Source organism: Sander lucioperca, chromosome 8, assembly GCF_008315115.2.
Source record: "Sander lucioperca isolate FBNREF2018 chromosome 8, SLUC_FBN_1.2, whole genome shotgun sequence".
NCBI lineage: Eukaryota > Metazoa > Chordata > Actinopteri > Perciformes > Percidae > Sander > Sander lucioperca.
In genome coordinates, this window is record NC_050180.1 from 4889897 (window position 1) to 4914922 (window position 25026).

Here is a 25026-nt window from a genome sequence, read left to right on the forward strand (position 1 = left end):
TGTGCTTTCCTTCTTTTAAAATCGATGTAGGCAGTGCTAGGGGCTTTAAAAAATATAGTCCACCACTTGATGATTAGTCCACAAGCTTACTTTTTGCAAATGTCTTTATTTTTTGTCTTCCTGTCTTTTCTCAGTTGACACTGCCAAAAAAGATATCGTATTCCTTCTGGATGGTTCTGATAGCACAAGGTATGGCTTCCCTGCCATGCGTGATTTTGTTGAGAGAGTGGTGGAGAAACTCAATGTGGGAGAAAACAAAGACCGTGTCTCTGTAGTCCAGTACGGCAGAGATGCAGAAGTCCATTTCTACCTGAAAACATACACCACAAGAGAGGATATTGTGGATTCGGTCAGAGGGCTGAGACACAGAGGAGGCAGGCCTCTCAACACTGGTGCCGCACTCCAATACGTCAGGGACAATGTCTTTACAAACTCCTCCGGGAGTAGGCGCCTGCAAGGTGTTCCACAGATGTTGATCCTGCTAAATGGTGGGAGGTCTTTTGACAATGTAGATGCCCCAGCCTCTGCTCTCAAACAGCAGGGCATCTTTGTGATAGGCATTGGAACAAGGAGCTCTGACAGTGGAGAGCTGCAGAAGATATCATATGACCCTAGTTATGCTCTATCAGTGTCGGAGTTCACTGACCTCCCCAGTGTCCAAGAACAGCTCTCCTCTGTAATGAGCACAGTGCTGGTGAGGGCCACGCCCATGACACCAACAGTAACTGGTAAGAAAGTGAACAATTTTTACATTCTAAGATCATGGTAGGATGCAAATTCAACTGTATTAAATAGTATTTCACTAAGTATAGGTCAGCCAGTGCCACTTTGAGAAAACAGTTCCAGCATTAATAAAGAAAATGTTGTAAACGTTGAGGTTAGCTTTCATCATCTGACTTTTGTACAGGAAAACGTTTGACACGTGAAGCTAAATTTGTCTGAAATTCTATATTCCTTAGTGGAGAGACAGCCACCAGGAAGGGATGTTGTCATCTTGTTGGATGGATCTGATGGTACTAGAACAGGATTCCCAGCTATGCGAGACTTTGTCCAAAGACTAGTCGAGAAACTAAGTGTGGATGACACCAAAGACCGTGTCTCAGTGGTTCAGTACAGCAGAGATCCAGCTGTCCAGTTCTATCTGAACACGTACAAAACAAAAGGCGAGATCCTTGACACTGTCAGAGCTTTAAGGCACAAAGGCGGAAGACCCCTCAACACTGGAGCAGCTCTCCAGTACTTGAGAGATAATGTCTTCACAGCCTCTGCTGGAAGCAGGCGCCTGGAAGGAGTTCCACAGGTCCTGATATTGCTAAGTGGTGGAAGGTCTTCTGACAGTGTTGATGCACCGGCCTCTGCTCTCAAACAGCTGGGTGTCTTGGCCTTTGCAATTGGAACCAGGAGCTCTGATAGCAAAGAACTGCAGACGATATCCCACGATGCCAGTTCTGCTCTATCTTTGTCTGAATTCACTGAACTTCCCAGTATCCAACAGCAACTTCAGTCCGCAGTGGACTCTGTGGTCATTGACGTCACCCCAGAATTACCAACTGTACTTGGTATGTTAACGTGCACGGCCTCTTGCTGGCCTAAAAGGCTGACTTGTTTTACCTCCACTGAGGGGAATACATGAAGTGCAATGTGTTAAGCGCATTTAAATATAGGGGGGGGTGTGCTTTCCTTCTTTTTAAAATCGATGTAGGCAGTGCTAGGGGCTTTAAAAAATATAGTCCACCACTTGATGATTAGTCCACAAGCTTACTTTTTGCAAATGTCTTTATTTTTTGTCTTCCTGTCTTTTCTCAGTTGACACTGCCAAAAAAGATATCGTATTCCTTCTGGATGGTTCTGATAGCACAAGGTATGGCTTCCCTGCCATGCGTGATTTTGTTGAGAGAGTGGTGGAGAAACTCAATGTGGGAGAAAACAAAGACCGTGTCTCTGTAGTCCAGTACGGCAGAGATGCAGAAGTCCATTTCTACCTGAAAACATACACCACAAGAGAGGATATTGTGGATTCGGTCAGAGGGCTGAGACACAGAGGAGGCAGGCCTCTCAACACTGGTGCCGCACTCCAATACGTCAGGGACAATGTCTTTACAAACTCCTCCGGGAGTAGGCGCCTGCAAGGTGTTCCACAGATGTTGATCCTGCTAAATGGTGGGAGGTCTTTTGACAATGTAGATGCCCCAGCCTCTGCTCTCAAACAGCAGGGCATCTTTGTGATAGGCATTGGAACAAGGAGCTCTGACAGTGGAGAGCTGCAGAAGATATCATATGACCCTAGTTATGCTCTATCAGTGTCGGAGTTCACTGACCTCCCCAGTGTCCAAGAACAGCTCTCCTCTGTAATGAGCACAGTGCTGGTGAGGGCCACGCCCATGACACCAACAGTAACTGGTAAGAAAGTGAACAATTTTTACATTCTTAGATCATGGTAGGATGCAAATTGAACTGTATTAAATAGTATTTCACTAAGTATAGGTCAGCCAGTGCCACTTTGAGAAAACAGTTCCAGCATTAATAAAGAAAATGTTGTAAACGTTGAGGTTAGCTTTCATCATCTGACTTTTGCACAGGAAAACGTTTGACACATGAAGCTAAATATGTCTGAAATTCTATATTCCTTAGTGGAGAGACAGTCACCAGGAAGGGATGTTGTCATCTTGTTGGATGGATCTGATGGTACTAGAACTGGATTCCCAGCTATGCGAGACTTTGTCCAAAGACTAGTCGAGAAACTAAGTGTGGATGACACCAAAGACCGTGTCTCAGTGGTTCAGTACAGCAGAGATCCAGCTGTCCAGTTCTATCTGAACACGTACAAAACAAAAGGCGAGATCCTTGACACTGTCAGAGCTTTAAGGCACAAAGGCGGAAGACCCCTCAACACTGGAGCAGCTCTCCAGTACTTGAGAGATAATGTCTTCACAGCCTCTGCTGGAAGCAGGCGCCTGGAAGGAGTTCCACAGGTCCTGATATTGCTAAGTGGTGGAAGGTCTTCTGACAGTGTTGATGCACCGGCCTCTGCTCTCAAACAGCTGGGTGTCTTGGCCTTTGCAATTGGAACCAGGAGCTCTGATAGCAAAGAACTGCAGACGATATCCCACGATGCCAGTTCTGCTCTATCTTTGTCTGAATTCACTGAACTTCCCAGTATCCAACAGCAACTTCAGTCCGCAGTGGACTCTGTGGTCATTGACGTCACCCCAGAATTACCAACTGTACTTGGTATGTTAACGTGCACGGCCTCTTGCTGGCCTAAAAGGCTGACTTGTTTTACCTCCACTGAGGGGAATAAATGAAGTGCAATGTGTTAAGCGCATTTAAATATAGGCGGGGGTGTGCTTTCCTTTTTAAAATCGATGTAGGCAGTGCTAGGGGCTTTAAAAAATATAGTCCACCACTTGATGATTAGTCCACAAGCTTACTTTTTGCAAATGTCTTTATTTTTTGTCTTCCTGTCTTTTCTCAGTTGACACTGCCAAAAAAGATATCGTATTCCTTCTGGATGGTTCTGATAGCACAAGGTATGGCTTCCCTGCCATGCGTGATTTTGTTGAGAGAGTGGTGGAGAAACTCAATGTGGGAGAAAACAAAGACCGTGTCTCTGTAGTCCAGTACGGCAGAGATGCAGAAGTCCATTTCTACCTGAAAACATACACCACAAGAGAGGATATTGTGGATTCGGTCAGAGGGCTGAGACACAGAGGAGGCAGGCCTCTCAACACTGGTGCCGCACTCCAATACGTCAGGGACAATGTCTTTACAAACTCCTCCGGGAGTAGGCGCCTGCAAGGTGTTCCACAGATGTTGATCCTGCTAAATGGTGGGAGGTCTTTTGACAATGTAGATGCCCCAGCCTCTGCTCTCAAACAGCAGGGCATCTTTGTGATAGGCATTGGAACAAGGAGCTCTGACAGTGGAGAGCTGCAGAAGATATCATATGACCCTAGTTATGCTCTATCAGTGTCGGAGTTCACTGACCTCCCCAGTGTCCAAGAACAGCTCTCCTCTGTAATGAGCACAGTGCTGGTGAGGGCCACGCCCATGACACCAACAGTAACTGGTAAGAAAGTGAACAATTTTTACATTCTAAGATCATGGTAGGATGCAAATTCAACTGTATTAAATAGTATTTCACTAAGTATAGGTCAGCCAGTGCCACTTTGAGAAAACAGTTCCAGCATTAATAAAGAAAATGTTGTAAACGTTGAGGTTAGCTTTCATCATCTGACTTTTGCAAAGGAAAACGTTTGACACGTGAAGCTAAATTTGTCTGAAATTCTATATTCCTTAGTGGAGAGACAGCCACCAGGAAGGGATGTTGTCATCTTGTTGGATGGATCTGATGGTACTAGAACAGGATTCCCAGCTATGCGAGACTTTGTCCAAAGACTAGTCGAGAAACTAAGTGTGGATGACACCAAAGACCGTGTCTCAGTGGTTCAGTACAGCAGAGATCCAGCTGTCCAGTTCTATCTGAACACGTACAAAACAAAAGGCGAGATCCTTGACACTGTCAGAGCTTTAAGGCACAAAGGCGGAAGACCCCTCAACACTGGAGCAGCTCTCCAGTACTTGAGAGATAATGTCTTCACAGCCTCTGCTGGAAGCAGGCGCCTGGAAGGAGTTCCACAGGTCCTGATATTGCTAAGTGGTGGAAGGTCTTCTGACAGTGTTGATGCACCGGCCTCTGCTCTCAAACAGCTGGGTGTCTTGGCCTTTGCAATTGGAACCAGGAGCTCTGATAGCAAAGAACTGCAGACGATATCCCACGATGCCAGTTCTGCTCTATCTTTGTCTGAATTCACTGAACTTCCCAGTATCCAACAGCAACTTCAGTCCGCAGTGGACTCTGTGGTCATTGACGTCACCCCAGAATTACCAACTGTACTTGGTATGTTAACGTGCACGGCCTCTTGCTGGCCTAAAAGGCTGACTTGTTTTACCTCCACTGAGGGGAATACATGAAGTGCAATGTGTTAAGCGCATTTAAATATAGGGGGGGGTGTGCTTTCCTTCTTTTTAAAATCGATGTAGGCAGTGCTAGGGGCTTTAAAAAATATAGTCCACCACTTGATGATTAGTCCACAAGCTTACTTTTTGCAAATGTCTTTATTTTTTGTCTTCCTGTCTTTTCTCAGTTGACACTGCCAAAAAAGATATCGTATTCCTTCTGGATGGTTCTGATAGCACAAGGTATGGCTTCCCTGCCATGCGTGATTTTGTTGAGAGAGTGGTGGAGAAACTCAATGTGGGAGAAAACAAAGACCGTGTCTCTGTAGTCCAGTACGGCAGAGATGCAGAAGTCCATTTCTACCTGAAAACATACACCACAAGAGAGGATATTGTGGATTCGGTCAGAGGGCTGAGACACAGAGGAGGCAGGCCTCTCAACACTGGTGCCGCACTCCAATACGTCAGGGACAATGTCTTTACAAACTCCTCCGGGAGTAGGCGCCTGCAAGGTGTTCCACAGATGTTGATCCTGCTAAATGGTGGGAGGTCTTTTGACAATGTAGATGCCCCAGCCTCTGCTCTCAAACAGCAGGGCATCTTTGTGATAGGCATTGGAACAAGGAGCTCTGACAGTGGAGAGCTGCAGAAGATATCATATGACCCTAGTTATGCTCTATCAGTGTCGGAGTTCACTGACCTCCCCAGTGTCCAAGAACAGCTCTCCTCTGTAATGAGCACAGTGCTGGTGAGGGCCACGCCCATGACACCAACAGTAACTGGTAAGAAAGTGAACAATTTTTACATTCTTAGATCATGGTAGGATGCAAATTGAACTGTATTAAATAGTATTTCACTAAGTATAGGTCAGCCAGTGCCACTTTGAGAAAACAGTTCCAGCATTAATAAAGAAAATGTTGTAAACGTTGAGGTTAGCTTTCATCATCTGACTTTTGCACAGGAAAACGTTTGACACATGAAGCTAAATATGTCTGAAATTCTATATTCCTTAGTGGAGAGACAGTCACCAGGAAGGGATGTTGTCATCTTGTTGGATGGATCTGATGGTACTAGAACTGGATTCCCAGCTATGCGAGACTTTGTCCAAAGACTAGTCGAGAAACTAAGTGTGGATGACACCAAAGACCGTGTCTCAGTGGTTCAGTACAGCAGAGATCCAGCTGTCCAGTTCTATCTGAACACGTACAAAACAAAAGGCGAGATCCTTGACACTGTCAGAGCTTTAAGGCACAAAGGCGGAAGACCCCTCAACACTGGAGCAGCTCTCCAGTACTTGAGAGATAATGTCTTCACAGCCTCTGCTGGAAGCAGGCGCCTGGAAGGAGTTCCACAGGTCCTGATATTGCTAAGTGGTGGAAGGTCTTCTGACAGTGTTGATGCACCGGCCTCTGCTCTCAAACAGCTGGGTGTCTTGGCCTTTGCAATTGGAACCAGGAGCTCTGATAGCAAAGAACTGCAGACGATATCCCACGATGCCAGTTCTGCTCTATCTTTGTCTGAATTCACTGAACTTCCCAGTATCCAACAGCAACTTCAGTCCACAGTGGACTCTGTGGTCATTGACGTCACCCCAGAATTACCAACTGTACTTGGTATGTTAACGTGCACGGCCTCTTGCTGGCCTAAAAGGCTGACTTGTTTTACCTCCACTGAGGGGAATAAATGAAGTGCAATGTGTTAAGCGCATTTAAATATAGGCGGGGGTGTGCTTTCCTTCTTTTTAAAATCGATGTAGGCAGTGCTAGGGGCTTTAAAAAATATAGTCCACCACTTGATGATTAGTCCACAAGCGTACCTTTTGCAAATGTCTTTATTTTTTGTCTTCCTGTCTTTTCTCAGTTGACACTGCCAAAAAAGATATCGTATTCCTTCTGGATGGTTCTGATAGCACAAGGTATGGCTTCCCTGCCATGCGTGATTTTGTTGAGAGAGTGGTGGAGAAACTCAATGTGGGAGAAAACAAAGACCGTGTCTCTGTAGTCCAGTACGGCAGAGATGCAGAAGTCCATTTCTATCTGAAAACATACACCACAAGAGAGGATATTGTGGATTCGGTCAGAGGGCTGAGACACAGAGGAGGCAGGCCTCTCAACACTGGTGCCGCACTCCAATACGTCAGGGACAATGTCTTTACAAACTCCTCCGGGAGTAGGCGCCTGCAAGGTGTTCCACAGATGTTGATCCTGCTAAATGGTGGGAGGTCTTTTGACAATGTAGATGCCCCAGCCTCTGCTCTCAAACAGCAGGGCATCTTTGTGATAGGCATTGGAACAAGGAGCTCTGACAGTGGAGAGCTGCAGAAGATATCATATGACCCTAGTTATGCTCTATCATTGTCAGAGTTCACTGACCTCCCCAGTGTCCAAGAACAGCTCTCCTCTGTAATGAGCACAGTGCTGGTGAGGGCCACGCCCATGACACCAACAGTAACTGGTAAGAAAGTGAACAATTTTTACATTCTTAGATCATGGTAGTATGCAAATTGAACTGTATTAAATAGTATTTCACTAAGTATAGGTCAGCCAGTGCCACTTTGAGAAAACAGTTCCAGCATTAATAAAGAAAATGTTGTAAACGTTGAGGTTAGCTTTCATCATCTGACTTTTGCACAGGAAAACGTTTGACACATGAAGCTAAATATGTCTGAAATTCTATATTCCTTAGTGGAGAGACAGTCACCAGGAAGGGATGTTGTCATCTTGTTGGATGGATCTGATGGTACTAGAACTGGATTCCCAGCTATGCGAGACTTTGTCCAAAGACTAGTCGAGAAACTAAGTGTGGATGACACCAAAGACCGTGTCTCAGTGGTTCAGTACAGCAGAGATCCAGCTGTCCAGTTCTATCTGAACACGTACAAAACAAAAGGCGAGATCCTTGACACTGTCAGAGCTTTAAGGCACAAAGGCGGAAGACCCCTCAACACTGGAGCAGCTCTCCAGTACTTGAGAGATAATGTCTTCACAGCCTCTGCTGGAAGCAGGCGCCTGGAAGGAGTTCCACAGGTCCTGATATTGCTAAGTGGTGGAAGGTCTTCTGACAGTGTTGATGCACCGGCCTCTGCTCTCAAACAGCTGGGTGTCTTGGCCTTTGCAATTGGAACCAGGAGCTCTGATAGCAAAGAACTGCAGACGATATCCCACGATGCCAGTTCTGCTCTATCTTTGTCTGAATTCACTGAACTTCCCAGTATCCAACAGCAACTTCAGTCCGCAGTGGACTCTGTGGTCATTGACGTCACCCCAGAATTACCAACTGTACTTGGTATGTTAACGTGCACGGCCTCTTGCTGGCCTAAAAGGCTGACTTGTTTTACCTCCACTGAGGGGAATAAATGAAGTGCAATGTGTTAAGCGCATTTAAATATAGGCGGGGGTGTGCTTTCCTTCTTTTTAAAATCGATGTAGGCAGTGCTAGGGGCTTTAAAAAATATAGTCCACCACTTGATGATTAGTCCACAAGCGTACCTTTTGCAAATGTCTTTATTTTTTGTCTTCCTGTCTTTTCTCAGTTGACACTGCCAAAAAAGATATCGTATTCCTTCTGGATGGTTCTGATAGCACAAGGTATGGCTTCCCTGCCATGCGTGATTTTGTTGAGAGAGTGGTGGAGAAACTCAATGTGGGAGAAAACAAAGACCGTGTCTCTGTAGTCCAGTACGGCAGAGATGCAGAAGTCCATTTCTATCTGAAAACATACACCACAAGAGAGGATATTGTGGATTCGGTCAGAGGGCTGAGACACAGAGGAGGCAGGCCTCTCAACACTGGTGCTGCACTCCAATACGTCAGGGACAATGTCTTTACAAACTCCTCCGGGAGTAGGCGCCTGCAAGGTGTTCCACAGATGTTGATCCTGCTAAATGGTGGGAGGTCTTTTGACAATGTAGATGCCCCAGCCTCTGCTCTCAAACAGCAGGGCATCTTTGTGATAGGCATTGGAACAAGGAGCTCTGACAGTGGAGAGCTGCAGAAGATATCATATGACCCTAGTTATGCTCTATCATTGTCGGAGTTCACTGACCTCCCCAGTGTCCAAGAACAGCTCTCCTCTGTAATGAGCACAGTGCTGGTGAGGGCCACGCCCATGACACCAACAGTAACTGGTAAGAAAGTGCCAGATTTCTACATTCTAAGATCATGTTAGGACGTAACTTTTACTGTATTAAATAGTATTTCACTACGTTCAGGTCAGCCAGTACCAATTTGACAAAACAGTTGTTAGGCGAGATGGAACCAGGAGCAAATAATTGCAAACTAAATTTGCTCGTGCCACTTCTGTTCATTCCGCGTTTGAATTGACTGAACTTCCCAGTATCTAACAGCAACTTTAGTCTTACATGGAGGCTGTTGTAGCATCTCCCTAAAATCACCTGGTATTTTAACAAGAAAGGCTACCTGCCTCTTTCTGCCCCTTCTGATTTCCTATGAAAATGTACTTTGTCATTTTACCTTACAGTCCTTACGTGGCGGCATACAAACCGCATGAGCAGGGTTCTCTAAACTTTAGTATTTCCTTACTTATTCTTCAAATGGAGCAGCATAAATCGAGTTATTGGCAGTTTTAGGAAAATTGTGTTGTGTCTACTGCAAAGTCACTTCTCTTGCTCCTTGCCCCTCAGTTAAAAAATTAAACAATTTCAAGTACACACTAGGGATGGGCGTATCGATCCTGTGGTATCGATAGATCAATATACTCACGCTACTCATTTGGCATTGATTTCCTTAAAAGAATATCGATATAAACTAAAAAATAATAATTGGGGGTGTATGCATCACTTTCAGCTGTTTTAGATTACTTACTTAAATTACTATGTGCCGGGACACCCCTGTACCTGGCGGCGTATTGAGCTGGCCCATGTCACGTGACAGGAGACGATCGAATGAGCGTCAACGTGCGACACAGCCGACAGCGACACAGCCAAGGGCCTGAAAATGTGTATGTTTTTGTTCATATTTAATTTATTTCATTCATATTTATGTTATTTATTTTAATTTTAATTTTATTATGTATTGACCATAATACATTTTGTATAAATGGTCTGTATTTGTCTTGTGATTTGTCTTAAATATAATAATATTTTTACTGACAAAAATTGACAATAAGAAATTAACGGTATCGGTATCGATATCGATGAAAATGCAAGAAAAAGTATCGGTATCGTATCGAATCCTAAAAGTGTGGTATCGCCCATCCCTAGTACACACTCTCCAAACAGTAGATGCATTTTTATCGACTTGCAACACTGTGGCAAGCAATTTTGAGACATGAAGCAGCGTGGTTTGAGAGGCTAAAAGCAGCTATTGTTTGGCAATGTTAACAACATAATGGGTTATATCCACCTCACTAATTGTTTAAATTATATACCAGCACAAAAATAACAATTACCAACATAAGCTACCACATTCTGAGCAGACATATTACAAACACTAACAAAAAGTGACACTTGCATTTTGGTACAATAAGCAGCTAATTTAACAAAGTACTCAGTCCAGCACTAGGCAAGCATGATGTGACATAAGAGCGGTGGCTATTGCTACAATACTCTTAGCACTTGCAAAGTGTTCATTACAGCTAAGCAGACAGTGGTGCAGAGTCAATCGGTGTCTTCATGGCAAATTGCTTATTAGTTTGTAAAATACACTGCTACAAGGTAATAAACAATGACCCCATCATTTTTTACTTTTTAGTATAACTAATATAATCCTGACAACTGTTCAGCACAATTAACAAGGTCCTCCTGCAATAAGGACAGTTCATTGTAAGATGATGTAAATGTAAATGGCCTCTTGAATATTCACCAGATTACCACACATTTGGCATTAAAACATGCTGTCTATATATGGTTTAGGAACACATTATGCGCTAAACATTTCTCTATGTTATCGAGAAAGGTTGCAAAAAGGAGTCCAACAGTCTCAGTCATGAAAGCTGCTATACCTTGGTGTATAACTGCTGCCGTAAAAGTACTTTGATCTTTTCTTCCATATTTTAATATTTTTTGTTGCACAATATAGTAAAAATGTTTCTCTCTTTCAGCCGAGACGCAGGGCCCCCGAAAGGATGTTGTTTTCCTTGTTGATGGATCTAATGGTGTTGGACGGGAATTTCCTATCATCCAGGAGTTTATCCGCAGGGTCGTGGAGAGTCTCAATGTGGGCGAGAACAAGATCCGGATTGGTGTGGTCCAGTATGGTGACTCTGCTCAGGCTGACATGTTTCTAAACACACATACAACCAAAGAAGGTGTTTTGAATGCCGTTAAGGGAATCAGGCAGCGAGGAGGAAGACAACGTAACCTTGGACAGGCCTTGCAGTTTGTCAGTCAGGATGTTCTGACAGCAGCACGTGGTGGCAGGAAGCAAGAGGGTGTACCGCAATTTGTAATTGTCGTCTCCAGTGGGTCTTCAACAGATGACATCAGTAGTGCAGCATCTTCCCTTAAACAATCTAGAGTTCTTCCCTTCAGCATTGGGACCAGGGATGTTAACCCGACAGAGCTCCGAGTGGTGTCATACGTGCCTAACTTTGCCTTCACTGTAGATGACCTCCCTGGCCTGTACACAGTCCAAGAAAACTTAATTAACACTCTCACTGAGCTGTCAGATGATGACATTACCAGGATGCGTCCAGTATTCCCAACCATTGATGGTAATTTACTCAATTGAATTGTATACTTTTTACATGATACTTGACTTTTTCAGTCATAATGTATGTCCTCTATATCTATCAGAAACTGTGTAGTTAGTAATCTCACCTTGTTACTGTGCTTGCATTCTTTCTGAGCAGTAATCACACCAGCAACCACGGGAGGAGAAAAGAGGGATGTCGTATTTTTAGTTGATGGCACAACAGCGGGTCGTGAGTTTTTTTCCATCCGTGAAATGATAAGAAGAGTTGTGGAGAAGCTGGATGTAGGATTGGATAAGGTCCGAATTTCAGTGGTACAGTACAGCGATGACCCAAAGTTAGAATTTCTTCTGAATGAATTCTCCACCAAAGATGAGATACGCCAGGCTGTGATGAAACTTCAAAGCAAAGGTGGGAACCGTCTAAACACAGGTCGTGCTCTCGAGTGGGTCTACAGAAACGTCTACCAGAGGTCAGCAGGTAGCCGCATTGAGGATGGGGTACCTCAGTTCCTCATTCTAGTTACAGGTGGAAAGTCTGCAGATGATGTATCCACTGCAGCTGACCAACTTAAGAGAAACCAGGTTGCACCTCTTGCCATTGGATCAAGGAATGCAGACACTGATGAACTGAAACAGATTTCCCTGAAGCCCGAACTTGTATATACAGTTGACAGTTTCCAGCAGCTTCCAAGAGTGGAGTCACAGCTCATTGATTCAGTCAAAACAATATCCACCAGTGATATCATCAGTAGTTATGTTCCTCCATCAGTGGATTTAGGTAAGAAATACTATATCATACTAGCTACAATTGCTCTAAGCAATAACTGATACACATTTTCATGATTTGCTTTTTACATAACTCATATAATAAAAAAAAAAATAAAAAAAAACATGCATCAGGGTGCAGAGCTCTGTTCTGTTATGGAGGTATTATGCATCAGCCTTTTTCTAATATATTTCAAAATAAAGTACGTATATATACCTCTTCTCTTTGTTGTGCTTTTTTTGCAGGTAACCTAAATCTTGGAAGAAAGGACATTATCTTCCTTATTGATGGCTCAGATAGTACAGGTGCTAAAGGCATTGTTCATATCCGTGACTTCATCCTCAACATTGTCCGACAACTCGATGTGCAGCCTGATCAAGTGCGTGTGGGTGTTGTCCAGTATGCCGACAGAGTTAAAACAGAGTTCTCACTCAACTCTCACAATAACAAGCAAGCTGTTGTCTCTGCTATTCAAAGACTTCGGCAGATAGGTGGCCGGGCATCACATCTGGCTGATGCCATTGACTATGTTATAAAAAACGAGTTTAAACCCGCTGCTGGTGTTCGTCAAGCTGAGGCCTCCCAGCATCTTGTGGTTCTCACAGGTGGACATTCCCCCCAAGATGTTTCTATCTATGGACCTCTGCTTAAGGGCACCCGGGTCAACTGCATTGGTGTTGGAGCTGCTGGTGCTGACAAAAGGCAGCTAACCCAAATTGCCACCACCTCAGCTGATGTCCTCCAAGTTCCTGACTTCCATGGCCTGCCAGCAGTCCGGCAGGGGGTTATTGAGCGGTTGAGTGGGATCATTGAGGAACCACCCACAGACTTTGAGGATCCTAGTAAGTTGTGAAACCATGTACACATATTAGAGATACTTAAGTAACGTATGTTTTACATAAATAAGGTGTCAAGATTGGCCGAGTGCCGAGACAGGAAAAACCGAGTTCTTGGCTCAAATGCAAGACACTAGCAGGAACTAATGCAGCTGTAGTATTTATTTAAACAACAGAAACTCCAGGCTTACATGTAGTGACTGTAGGTAAGAATTCAAATAAGGGTAGTAATCCATATAGTGATAATCCGAAATGGGTAACAACATTCAACACAATAACAGGTTCGCAGAGACCAAGCAGAAACACAACATGAGATGAGGACCTGACAAGGACTGAACAGAACAGAGCACATTAAATACAGAGGCAAACGAGCAGGGAGGGATCGAACAGGTGAAACACATTAAGGACTAATCACACTCAACAGGAAACAAAGCTAGACAAAGACACATTAAACCGAACATTTCAAAATAGTACAGAAAGGAAAGCATGCAAATATACACAAGGACAAGGTCAAACATTGCTAAAATCTAATTTGTCAATTTTCTCCATTTCGTCTCCTGTTTTCACCCTTCTCAACCTTGTCCTCATCGATATCTCATTGTCCTTCTCATAGCATCAGGCCTTCCAGCCCCCAAAAAGGCTGATATAGTGTTTTTGGTGGATGGCTCCATTAACTTGGGCAGAGACAACTTTAATGAAGTGATGTTGTTTATCACCAACCTAATTGACCTGTTCTTCAACGAGAGAGACAACCTGCGCATTGGCCTGGCGCATTATACAGCAGATGTGACTGACGTCTTCTACCTCAACACCTACAAGAACAAGCAAGACATTGTAAGTGCCATTGGCCGAACAGAGTACAAAGGTGGACGTAGAATCAACACTGGTGCAGCCATTCGCCATGTTCAAGATGTTCACTTTACCAAAGAAAAAGGCAGTAGGATGGATGAGGGCACTCCTCAGATTCTTATGGTTCTCACTGGAGGACGCTCAGCTGATGATGGGAAAACAGCAGCCCTTGGTCTGAAGAAAAAAGGTGTGAGAGTCTTTGCTGTAGGCGTTGGCGACATTGAGAATGAGTTAGAAGACCTGGCAAGTGAGTCCTCCACTGTGGCTAGAGCAAGCACCTTCCTAGGACTTTCAGAGCTCAATGAGCAAATTCTGGAAACTTTGGATGATGAAGTGAAAGGGAAGCTGTGTGCTATTGTTCAAGAAACTCCTAAAAGTAAGAGACAGTGTTTCTTTCTTCCTAATTGATTATTTCACATTTAGTTTGCAACCTTTAATTAAAAGTTTTATTTTCCAGATGTTTTCTGTGGTTCACAAAAAATGCCTTAGAAAATGCTATGTTTTACAGCCTGCAGCATAGAGGTGTTGGTGGGCTTTGATGTTGCTGCCCAGAATATCTTCAGTGCTCAGACCAACCTCCAGAAAAATATGGAGGCCATTCTGAAGAGGATTCCTAAATTGGCAGCCATCAGTTGCTCATCTGGGCAGATTCCCTCTGTGCAAATGGGCATGCTGGCCATGGACTCTGCCTCTGAGCCTGTCCAGCTGGACTTCACAGACAATGCTGGGGAGCTCATTGGGGCCTTCAAAGCCCTAGGGAGTCGTGGCCCCTTTGTCCTCAATGGCAAGACCATCTCAGCTTACACCAACAGGTTCAAAACCAGACATGAGGACGTTGTCAAGGTTGGTTACTAAAACAGTTTAAACTATGTCCCAAGCCAAAATGAGATTGGAAAAAGTTAACCTGGCCTCTCTAAACCTGACCTTAGCTCTCTCTTTTTCATTTGCGAAGGGCAGTGTACAAAACATCCAGGTAGCAGCTTCTCATTTTTGGAGTCACATTCTCCCATTTAATCTTCATTCAAATCATATCAATAATATAGCATGATCACTGTAATAGTTTTGATGATCAATGTGTTCATTAAAAATACTGTATGCCAACTGTTAGAATAATTTCATTATCAAAGGATAGACAGAACCACTGAAGTTATATCAAAGTTAATTTTTACTTGTGAACACAAGGAGGCAGTTACAGTACTCACAGCATAAGTACAGAAGTGACCTAACGAAAAGCTCTCTACAGCCGCTTTTTATAATACCAAGTGGAATGTAATACAATCATGATACAGAGTTGATGTTGTCAGTTGTTATCTGGTAAGAGACGATGTCGTCTCATCTATCTGGTCTGGGAGGGCATGTATGCCCTCAGGAACACACCGTGCTTAGACAAGGACAAAACAGTGGCTCCCATGTTATCTTGTGAGTTTAAGCTGTTTTTTGGTTTCTTAACAATATCCACACACATCCACAACAGTTTAATTTAACAGTGAGAGAAAATAGTAATCAGTATAATATTATTCTATGCAAACAGTTTAATAAATAACAAGAAGAAAAGTATGTCAATCAAAATTCTTTTAACACCAACTTTAGTGTTCTACAGATGTTATTTTAATGTGTCACATACATATTTCAAAAAATGTGATTTTGTCTTAACTACTGAATTGTATCCATGCAATGTTTGTCACTAGAGAGGTGTTGTCACATTCTTTGAAATCTGAGATTGAAACGTATCCTGGGCAAGCTTGCTTAGGTCTCCAATCCGTAAACCAATTGCTGTCTAAATCCTCAAAAGCCAGCAAAGAAACCTGAAAACTCAAGCACAGAGCAGACTGTCAGTACAGAGAGCAAAAACACACTATCAACATTTGTCAGGCACTGCTAGTTACAACCTCACAAACAAAAGACGGGTGGGCGGGACGAGGCCAGATCCAGAATTTCTCAATGAGGGAGAAAGGGTAATTGTGTGTTCTAGCCACTTTTCAGTTTTTTTATTTACTTTTTATGTGGGGAAACCATGTTAAACTAAATATTCATCATGGCAGTAGTTTTGCATACTTTGAAATGTGTTTAACCAAAATATTTTCTCTAATCAGGAATTGGATCAAGGCCAAAACAACTAGATATCTCTAGTTTAAACTTACTAATGAAAATACTCATTGAAAGTGTAATGAAATGTGTGAAACTGAATTGTGTTTTTCCCCTGAAGATTGTTGTTCATCTGACTGATGGTATTGACGCCCCATATGCTGAAATGAAAAGGCGAGTTGAGGAGCTTCGACTGTCAGGTAAAAAGTTGTTACAGTACAAAGCCGTTAATGACTATCTATCTTTTAACCTCTATAAAATTATAGCAATATCATATTTAGAAGGAATTATTGTTCCTGAAACTCTTGTATGTGCAAAACAGGAGTGAACAGTTTCATCCTGGTCGGGCTGGAGCGGGTGTCACAATTTGACGAGGCTTTGCTGCTGGAATTTGGTCGCGGATTCAGGTACACAAGACCCTTACGACTCAATATCATGGACTTGGACTATGAGCTTATGGAAGAACTGGTGAGTACTAATCAATCACGCAGGAGACTTTCATGAGCTTTATTTTCGGCCCTTAAATCATTTATTATTTCTTTTTCTTTTTCTGCGTAGGACAATATTGCAGAGAGGGTTTGCTGCGCAGTGCCATGCAAATGTACTGGAACCAGAGGAGACAGAGGAGCAGTTGGACTTTCAGGGCCTAAGGTATCCAATGTCAAAAAATTTAAATATATTTTTTGAGACCTTGCCTTCAATTATACCACAAAAGAATGTTTTTTTTTTAGAGGCTAATACTTGTTTTTTTTTTGTCTTTCAGGGTAGCCCGGGAGGACCAGGAAGCCAAGGACATCCTGGAGATGAGGGTGGACCTGTATGTTTGAATGCCTTTTTTTTATATATATATGTATATAGACACAGTCTGACAATGTTTCCATTAGAGTTTTTCATACATCTGCTGTTAAATGTCCTGATGTATAACCATGTTCAAACATGTTTTTTTTTGTTCTCAAGAAGTTCAGTGACAACTCTCTGTGTTCTTTTTGTTTTCCACCACTTCATGTTCCTTAATATTGCATCCCTTCTGTATGTTGTCAGGGTATTTTACTGTCTTTATTCTGTAATGACAGGGAGAGAGAGGTCCTCCCGGTGTTAATGGAACTCAGGGTTTCCAGGGATGTCCTGGACAACGAGGTGTTAAGGTAAAGGCTTTGATATTAACTTTAACATCCAACTTAAACTTCTCTTTTTAATTTAAATTGTCAATATAAATTTTTGTTTATTTAATATAATGTTGTAACACAGTTTTTTGTTCTTTTGTTCAGGGTTCTCGTGGCTACTCAGGAGAAAAGGTCAGTATTTTTTTTAAATAGGGGTTTTTTGAGTCTCCATTATTAGATGAAGCTGTAAGAAAAAGACTAATGCACTGATTCCCTCACAAACTACAACTATGTTGCAGGGTGAATCCGGAGAAATTGGGCTCGATGGCATCAATGGCGAAGAGGTAAGAATGTGTTGTATTATATTTTTTTGTTTTATATTAATATATCAAACAGAGTCTTATGCAATCGCTTCTTGTCTTAAGCTGTGTGGCGAGTCACACCAATGTGTTTATGAAGCAAAAACATGTAAATGAGCTTTGATTTATGCATGATTCTGGGCATTAATTGGCATCTGCTGTATGTTTTCAGGGCAAAAGTGGAGTGGCTGGACCCCCAGGAGACAGAGGAAACCCTGGCAAAAGAGTGAGTGACTAAATGCAATTTTAGCTTTACATTTTTACCCATTTTTCTTTACAAATCTCAAGTGGTTGGTGCTGATAAATGCTCACGAAACATATATTGCTTTTAGGGTCCCAAAGGTAGCAAAGGACAAGCAGGAGACATAGGAGAAATTGGAATCAGAGGAGACCCTGTGAGTATTATGCAAACTGATTAAGGTGCCATTTACAGTCTGAATCTATTAAACAAATCATATAATACCCTACTAATACATACATACATACATACATACATACATGCATCTAGGACTGGGCGGTATTGAGGAAATCAGATATCACAATATTATTGACCAAATACATTGATATCGATATTGTGATGATATTTGTAGGGTTGACAATTGGTGCTTTCACAAAATATTTTTTACAATGAGATTTTGGATAAATAATCATCAATAATGTGGTAAACAGTTTCAAGTGAAATGTCCAGCTATATACTGACTATGTATATATGCATGCACAAAAATAGTGTGATGTTAAAACAAATCTGCAATTCTTGAAATGATATTCCCTCAAAATGTTTCACAACAGATTTTCTTAAAAAGCTGGGCGCCCTGATATCTCAGTTGGTAGAACGGGTGCCCATATATAGAGGTTTACTCCTCGACTCAGCAGGCCCGGGTTCGACTCGGACCTGCGGCCCTTTGCTGCATGTCATTCCCACTCTCTCTCCTTTCATGTCGTCAGTTGTCTGTCAAATAAAGGCCTAAACATGCCCAAAAAAAAATCAAAAAAAAAAAAAATTAAAAAATAAATGCTTATGTGCTTGTTATTATCAAGTTGGACAATGTCATTTTATTTCACGATATCTCGATATATGATTTCATCATCATGATATGAAAGACGATAAATTATCATATTGAATTATTGTTCAGCCCTACATACATCTATTGTGCTGTATTTTAAAATAACTGACCCAGACAACTCTTTAAAATTGGAATACTTTACTAATATTTGGTTGAATGAGAAATAACATATTACACAAATTAGACCAAAATCTACCTTCAACATATAGAACTGTTTATTTAAACTTCTTATTCAACTATTTACATCCTGTCTAATTTAAAGGATAACTACTGTTTTTTTCAACTTGGACCCTATTTTCCCATGATTTTGTGCCTAAGTGACTGATGGGAACAACAATCTTTGACATTGGTCCAGTATCAAGCGAGATCGCTGCAGTTGGCAGTGGCGAAACAAGCTACAATGAAAGTTAATAGGGCAATTGTGCAGCTTGTATTTACGTTGACAAAAGTGCTTGTTTTGCCATTGACATAGAATGGATTTCTAAGGAGGTCGCCTTTTATATTAAAGAGTAAGATACTTTTTTTAAACATAAAAACATCTGTGAAATTGAGTTTGCTAAGGCCACCAGACTCCATGCAAATAAACAGTACTTTTAGCATCGTAAAATACATTTCATTCAAAGTCGACAGAAACTATGAAAAGCCGTTTTTAATCGTCTTTCCACTTTTCCAACCATCACAACTCTAGTTTTGGTTGAAATAAACACATAGTTCACAGATTCACATGTGAAAATATGTTGGCTCTTTAGCGCTAGCAACCTCAGACAAACAAAAAGGTCTTAAAAAGGTTTTAAAGGTCTGTCTCTGTAGGGATCCTTTCCATAATGTTGTCAGACACTTAGATTATTAATCTGAGTGGCAAAAACAGCACTTTTAGTGGACCAAAATGACGATGCACATTTGCCCCATAGGGTTACATTGCAGCCCGGTCTGTGGCTGCCGGTTACAGCGTTCACGCTTAATACTGGACCAATTTCAAAGATTTTTGTTCCTATCAGTCACGTACACACAAAAACATAGGAAAATAGGGTTGAAAAAAGTGGCAGTTACCCTTTAAGTTAAATTATCTTAATATCTAAGTTAACCATTTTTATTTCTCTACTAAACTAAATTACTGTCCGTTTAATTGCCTTAATTACTTATTTTCACACAACTTTATTAAGGGACTAACTTGTTTTAATCCTTTATTCTTACAATAGGGCTACACTTGGAATGGTCACTGTTCTAATGCCCTAGGCTTTCAACAGTGGTAAAACATTGCGGGGTTTGATAATTTTGAATGCGATTGTATACATTGCAATTGCTCTCCCAGGCAGTTTGTATACATTAGAATGTGTTCTTGGTCAGTGTTTTAATGTGTTTGAAAGTAGCTGAAAAAGTGACATCTATCTAACAGGGTACAAGTGGACGAGATAACAACATCCCAGGACCTAAAGGAGACCCTGGTGATGCCGGACCACCGGTAAAAAAAATCCTGTCAATGCATTTTCAACATGAAATGGCTAGTTTTGTTTGTATGCACTTGTTTTACGGGAGATATCTGCCCTAAAATGACAGGGAGAGCCTGGTGAAGATGGAAACAAAGGGGGCCCTGGTGAAGTCGGAAGAAAGGTAAACAAGTTTGCCAGGTCTTCATTATATTTAAAAAACAATTACTTAATTACCACAGTTTTTTGTTAATCAAGACTTATTTCTACTCACACTTTATTAGGGAGCTAATGGCAGAAGAGGCCCACCTGGACAGGCTGTAAGTCTCTTTTTGGTGATAACATACATTGTTTAATACTTATTGCAGTAATTCTTGTAATGGCAGTGATCCAATCATCTTGCTGCTTGCATTTCATTAAAGGGAATTCCCGGAAAGCCAGGAGAGGGAGGTGTTCAGGGAGAGCCTGGTATTGGAGGATCTAGAGTAAGTTTGTCATTCTTTTCAGGGTATTTGGCAGATTAGTCAATCTAAAGATGCACTTGCCAAAACATGTTTTATAGTGGATGTTGTCATTACTGGTAATACTTTTCTTGGCTACATTAGCAATATGACAGATTGTTTTGACTGCACTGTGACTGGTGTATTTATATGTCTAGTCAAGTGTGTTCATTCTTTACTTGTGGGTTGGAGGTCCAGCTCTACTATGCAAGAAACTGGTGCATCATCCATGTCTGGTTTGTCTTTTTTTAAAGGGTCCAGCTGGACCAATTGGTGTACCAGGACCAAGAGGAGAAGATGGAAATCCTGGACCCAGGGTGAGTGAACTTATTAGGGCCATTTTGTTGAATACAATCTGTTGCTATGTCTGTAACATATTGCAAACATATTAATTCAAGTCAAGTGAAATATAATTATGGATCACAATTAAAACCAGCATCAATTTAAATGATAAAATGCAAATAGGGAACACAGACAATCCTTATTTCACAAACAAGCAATAACTAGTGTCTACCACACGTTGCTACTGTAATGGTACACTGGTTTAACTGACTGAAAACCATGTGCACAATATACTTCATTTTGAGCAATGTTTTGTTTTCTAGGGTCCAGGAGGGAGCTCAGGTCCCGCTGGAGAAAAGGGTAGAAGAGGAGCTCTCGGACGCAAGGTACTGAGGGGAACATAATTTTGCGTGGCTAATGCACTTCTAACAGGATTGTTTCATTTATACACACATTGGCCTAAGCCTAGCTCTCTCACATTACTGGACACACATGTGTAGTCTATTAGAACAAACATAAAAGCACTTTAAGAAAACATCAAGTCTCTGCTTGAGAAATATTTCACTCTTAATTTGAAACCTTCACATTCTCTTTGAATCTTTAACTATTTCTGTCTCTGTGTCATTCTCCGTTTCTGGCTATCTCTGTGCCTTTTTAGGGAGAGCCAGGAGAGCCAGGACCTAAGGGCGCTATTGGACCTCTTGGTCCCCGTGGAGAGCCTGTAAGAATTAAACCACATCTTCTTTGCATGTACAGTTGTGTAAAACTGGGTAGAAGAATTTAGCTAAATAAGAACTTTCAACTCTCCGAGATATCAGATATACATGGTTTGTGTTCTTGTTTATGAAACCAAATGTCTATACTTTATAGTACAGTAGATTGTTATTAGATTATTAATAATTGTCCTTGTAAAAGATAATGTCTTGAAAGAACTTCTGCCTCAAGCTGCAAGTTAAAGAGGCATATTATTTGCATCACTGCCATGTGTGTGGTTAAAGGAAGACTTATGTTGCTTTGTCTTTTGCATCTATAAATGTATGTTGCATGGTTTTAATTGAGAAATGGTTTTAAATAAGATTTATTTTGCTGAAAGGATCCTAATCCTTGTGTTTTGACTTGTATTAGTACCATTCCATTGCTTAGTATCACATAACAAAACTGTTATGTTGACAAGAAGGGGTAAGGGTTGCTTTATTTCTTGTTACTACTAAGTATGTGTAAAGCTTAAATAATTAAGCACATTACAAATAAAACTAATTGGTTGAGCCTTCTTTTCTTGTCTGTTTGATAGGGTGAAGATGGTAGAGATGGGTTTGGCGTCACAGGTCCTAAAGGAAGAAAGGCAAGTGAATTTTGTCTTCTAGCAATATATAGGTATGTATGGTAATCACAAGGTGTGTCTACATTTTGAGCAAAGTTAACGTGAAAATTTGATTTAGCCTCGATTATCCAGTGATATTTTAGAAATTGGATTAAGAGAATGTTTAAATCACACCACAGAAATGAAAAGAAGGATAATAAGAGGAAGTTACAAACCTGTTAGTCTAACTACTATTGTCATTTAAGTCATCTGAAGTCCTTTCCTAAACACACAAAGTAAATCCCTTCTGTGATACTGAATAGCACTGTAAAGAATGCCATGACATATACAATTATCAGCGATCCACTATTACAAATCTCAAGACAAATCAACTTTTACACTCATTCAATTTTAGAATAATGATAATAATTAATAATAATGATAATACTTAAAATATGAATACATTTTCCTCTACAGGGTGATGAGGGCTTCCCAGGATTCCCAGGACCAAAGGTAATGGAAAATATTGAATTCTCAAGTGCAATTTCAACAGAGGTTGCAAATTACAGTGTTACGCTGTACACTCTGGCAAATGGGCCTTCCTTTTGCTGTCGGTTATTTGCATTATCTTTTCTTCCATTATTTCAGGGAGAGGCTGGTGGCCCTGGCACCAAGGGTGGACCTGGACGCAGAGGAAATCATGGACAGAGGGTAAGTTTCCAGACCCCACTTAGATTAAGTCACACTGAGCATTCATTTTTAAATGTGACATACAGTATGGTATCACTTAGCAAAATCCCCCCCACACTTATTATCATTGGACACATATGCATTTGTCTCTCTATTCTTTCCAGGGTGTCTCTGGAAATATTGGTACACCTGGACAGAAGGGAGAGGTTGGATATCCTGGGCCTGATGTAAGTAACATAAAACTATACCCTTTGCTTATAAACAAAGTAAACTCACACAAACGTTTAAATGAAGTCATAGTGCCAGCATAGCAGAATATCTGTCGATTTACAATATACATTATTTTGTTTGGTCTGTTTTTTTTAATTTTGTCTTCTCGTGAATCCACACTGCACAATGTAATATTGTTAAATTTGTAACATGATTTTACAAACATAATCATGCTTTACATACAATACAAAAAAAAAGTCCTTTTTATCGTTGGCCATGTCCAGCTGTTAACCCAAATGTTTTTATTCCCATAGGGTGAGAAAGGACCAAGAGGACCAGGTGTTGTGGTATGTGCCCAAATATCAAACTGTTGAATAACAATAATTATTAATAATAAACAACTAATACACAATTAATAATAAAAATGAATTGAATGAACAGAGCAAAATTCTACTCTGGTGCCTGTGATTAAAATCTTACTCCAAATGTATCTTTGTCCTTAGCAATGTGACCTGGTTAAGAAGATCAGAGAAAACTGTCGTAAGTATGATTCAATAAGTACCAATAATGTAATTCCATGACAACAATAATAAGCATTCTACATGTGTTATGTACTACAGAAAATGTCTCATGTTTTTTTTCCCTTTTATTCTACCAGCTTGCTGTTATGGTAAGTACAGAAAATACTTTTTATTATATAATTACAGTTTGATAATGTACTGTACACACTGTTATAAAAAGAATAAAATCCTCCATGTGTACGCCATTAGGTCAGCAGGAATGCCCGCTCTACCCCACTGAGCTGGCCTTTGCCCTGGATACCTCTGGAGACGTTAACCGCCAAGCCTTCAACAATATGCGTAACACAGTCCTGCGCCTAGTCAGAGACATCACCATCTCCGAGAGTAACTGTCCAAGAGGAGCTCGTGTTGCTATAGCCCTTTACAATGAAGAGGTGACCACTGAGGTCCGGTTTGCTGAAGCAAAGAAGAAACGTGCCCTGGTGCAGCACATCGAGGGACTGCAGACCCTGCAAACCCGCAAGCCGCGCAGCTTGGACACGTCCATGAGCTTTGTGGCCCAGAACCTCTTTAAGCGAGTGCGCAGTGGCTTCCTAATGAGGAAGGTGGCCATCTTCTTTGTTGGTGGGACAGTCAGTAAGCCACAAGAACTTACTGCTGCAGCTCTTCGCCTCCATAATGCTGGAATTGCCTCTCTGTTCTTGGTTAACCGTGAGGACAGAACACTCAGCAAAGCACTGCAGGTAAAACAAAGAAAAAACTAAAAAGATATCTCAAAAAGAACTTTGCAGTACATACCTTTCTAAGGTATATTTGCAGTGTCTGTCGAAAGAAAATAAATGACAGTGTAGATTGTATTTTGATTACTTTTGGCTCTTTTTTGTACACCAGGTCAACAACACAGCACTGGGCCAGGTAATTGTCCTCCCAAATCCTGGAAGTGCACAGTACAATTCAGTCATCCAAAAGGTGATGAACTGCCATGTCTGCCTAGGTAAGACCTCTGTGTTTGTGCATCAATAATGACATTACATTATTGTTTATTATTATATTATTTTCTTTTAGATTTACACTAAAAATACCCATTTAAAATCTAGATGTGTTGCCTCAACATCCAATAGTCCACTAGCCACTGTGGCAGGTGGATTTTAAATCAGTTATTTTTTCCCTTCATAAATGTGAAATACAGGAAATGAAAGAGCATCATTCTGAACTTGTTAAGAATACAGATTTAAGTTCTTTGAAGTTATTGATGAAATTGTAATAATAGTGTGCTCCAAATTTTTTGCTCAAATCCAAGGAAATGGTGGACTTGGTTGAAATTTGAAAGAACAACAATGGCAAAAAACAACTAATGAATCACTAAATTATCTTTACCTGCCAAGTATGCGGGTAGCCAGATTGATAGTTTCACCCACCGAT

General features: G+C 41.3%; 1 protein-coding gene across 5 annotated transcripts in view; it reads left to right on the top strand.

Moving 5' to 3' along the window:
* col6a3 (collagen, type VI, alpha 3) overlaps positions 1 to 25026 on the top strand; it is a 54535-nt gene that overhangs the window by 17913 nt on the left and 11596 nt on the right. For 3 of the 5 annotated variants that reach the window (XM_036004427.1, XM_036004429.1, XM_036004431.1), the window contains exons 23-63: positions 135 to 728; positions 960 to 1559; positions 1807 to 2400; positions 2632 to 3231; positions 3476 to 4069; positions 4301 to 4900; positions 5148 to 5741; positions 5973 to 6572; positions 6820 to 7413; positions 7645 to 8244; positions 8492 to 9085; positions 11020 to 11631; positions 11770 to 12390; positions 12624 to 13220; positions 13834 to 14439; positions 14572 to 14906; positions 16270 to 16348; positions 16471 to 16616; positions 16707 to 16799; positions 16912 to 16965; positions 17222 to 17293; positions 17417 to 17443; positions 17551 to 17595; positions 17783 to 17836; positions 17943 to 18005; positions 20071 to 20136; positions 20232 to 20285; positions 20386 to 20421; positions 20524 to 20586; positions 20856 to 20918; positions 21207 to 21269; positions 21542 to 21604; positions 22175 to 22225; positions 22661 to 22696; positions 22832 to 22894; positions 23038 to 23100; positions 23398 to 23430; positions 23587 to 23623; positions 23742 to 23753; positions 23854 to 24347; positions 24493 to 24598. In XM_036004427.1, the coding sequence (XP_035860320.1) occupies positions 135 to 728; positions 960 to 1559; positions 1807 to 2400; positions 2632 to 3231; positions 3476 to 4069; positions 4301 to 4900; positions 5148 to 5741; positions 5973 to 6572; positions 6820 to 7413; positions 7645 to 8244; positions 8492 to 9085; positions 11020 to 11631; positions 11770 to 12390; positions 12624 to 13220; positions 13834 to 14439; positions 14572 to 14906; positions 16270 to 16348; positions 16471 to 16616; positions 16707 to 16799; positions 16912 to 16965; positions 17222 to 17293; positions 17417 to 17443; positions 17551 to 17595; positions 17783 to 17836; positions 17943 to 18005; positions 20071 to 20136; positions 20232 to 20285; positions 20386 to 20421; positions 20524 to 20586; positions 20856 to 20918; positions 21207 to 21269; positions 21542 to 21604; positions 22175 to 22225; positions 22661 to 22696; positions 22832 to 22894; positions 23038 to 23100; positions 23398 to 23430; positions 23587 to 23623; positions 23742 to 23753; positions 23854 to 24347; positions 24493 to 24598 (11271 nt within the window). The remainder of the gene's footprint in view (positions 1 to 134; positions 729 to 959; positions 1560 to 1806; positions 2401 to 2631; positions 3232 to 3475; positions 4070 to 4300; positions 4901 to 5147; positions 5742 to 5972; positions 6573 to 6819; positions 7414 to 7644; positions 8245 to 8491; positions 9086 to 11019; positions 11632 to 11769; positions 12391 to 12623; positions 13221 to 13833; positions 14440 to 14571; positions 14907 to 16269; positions 16349 to 16470; positions 16617 to 16706; positions 16800 to 16911; positions 16966 to 17221; positions 17294 to 17416; positions 17444 to 17550; positions 17596 to 17782; positions 17837 to 17942; positions 18006 to 20070; positions 20137 to 20231; positions 20286 to 20385; positions 20422 to 20523; positions 20587 to 20855; positions 20919 to 21206; positions 21270 to 21541; positions 21605 to 22174; positions 22226 to 22660; positions 22697 to 22831; positions 22895 to 23037; positions 23101 to 23397; positions 23431 to 23586; positions 23624 to 23741; positions 23754 to 23853; positions 24348 to 24492; positions 24599 to 25026) is intronic. The other 2 variants (XM_036004428.1, XM_036004432.1) reach the window with 2 other exon arrangements.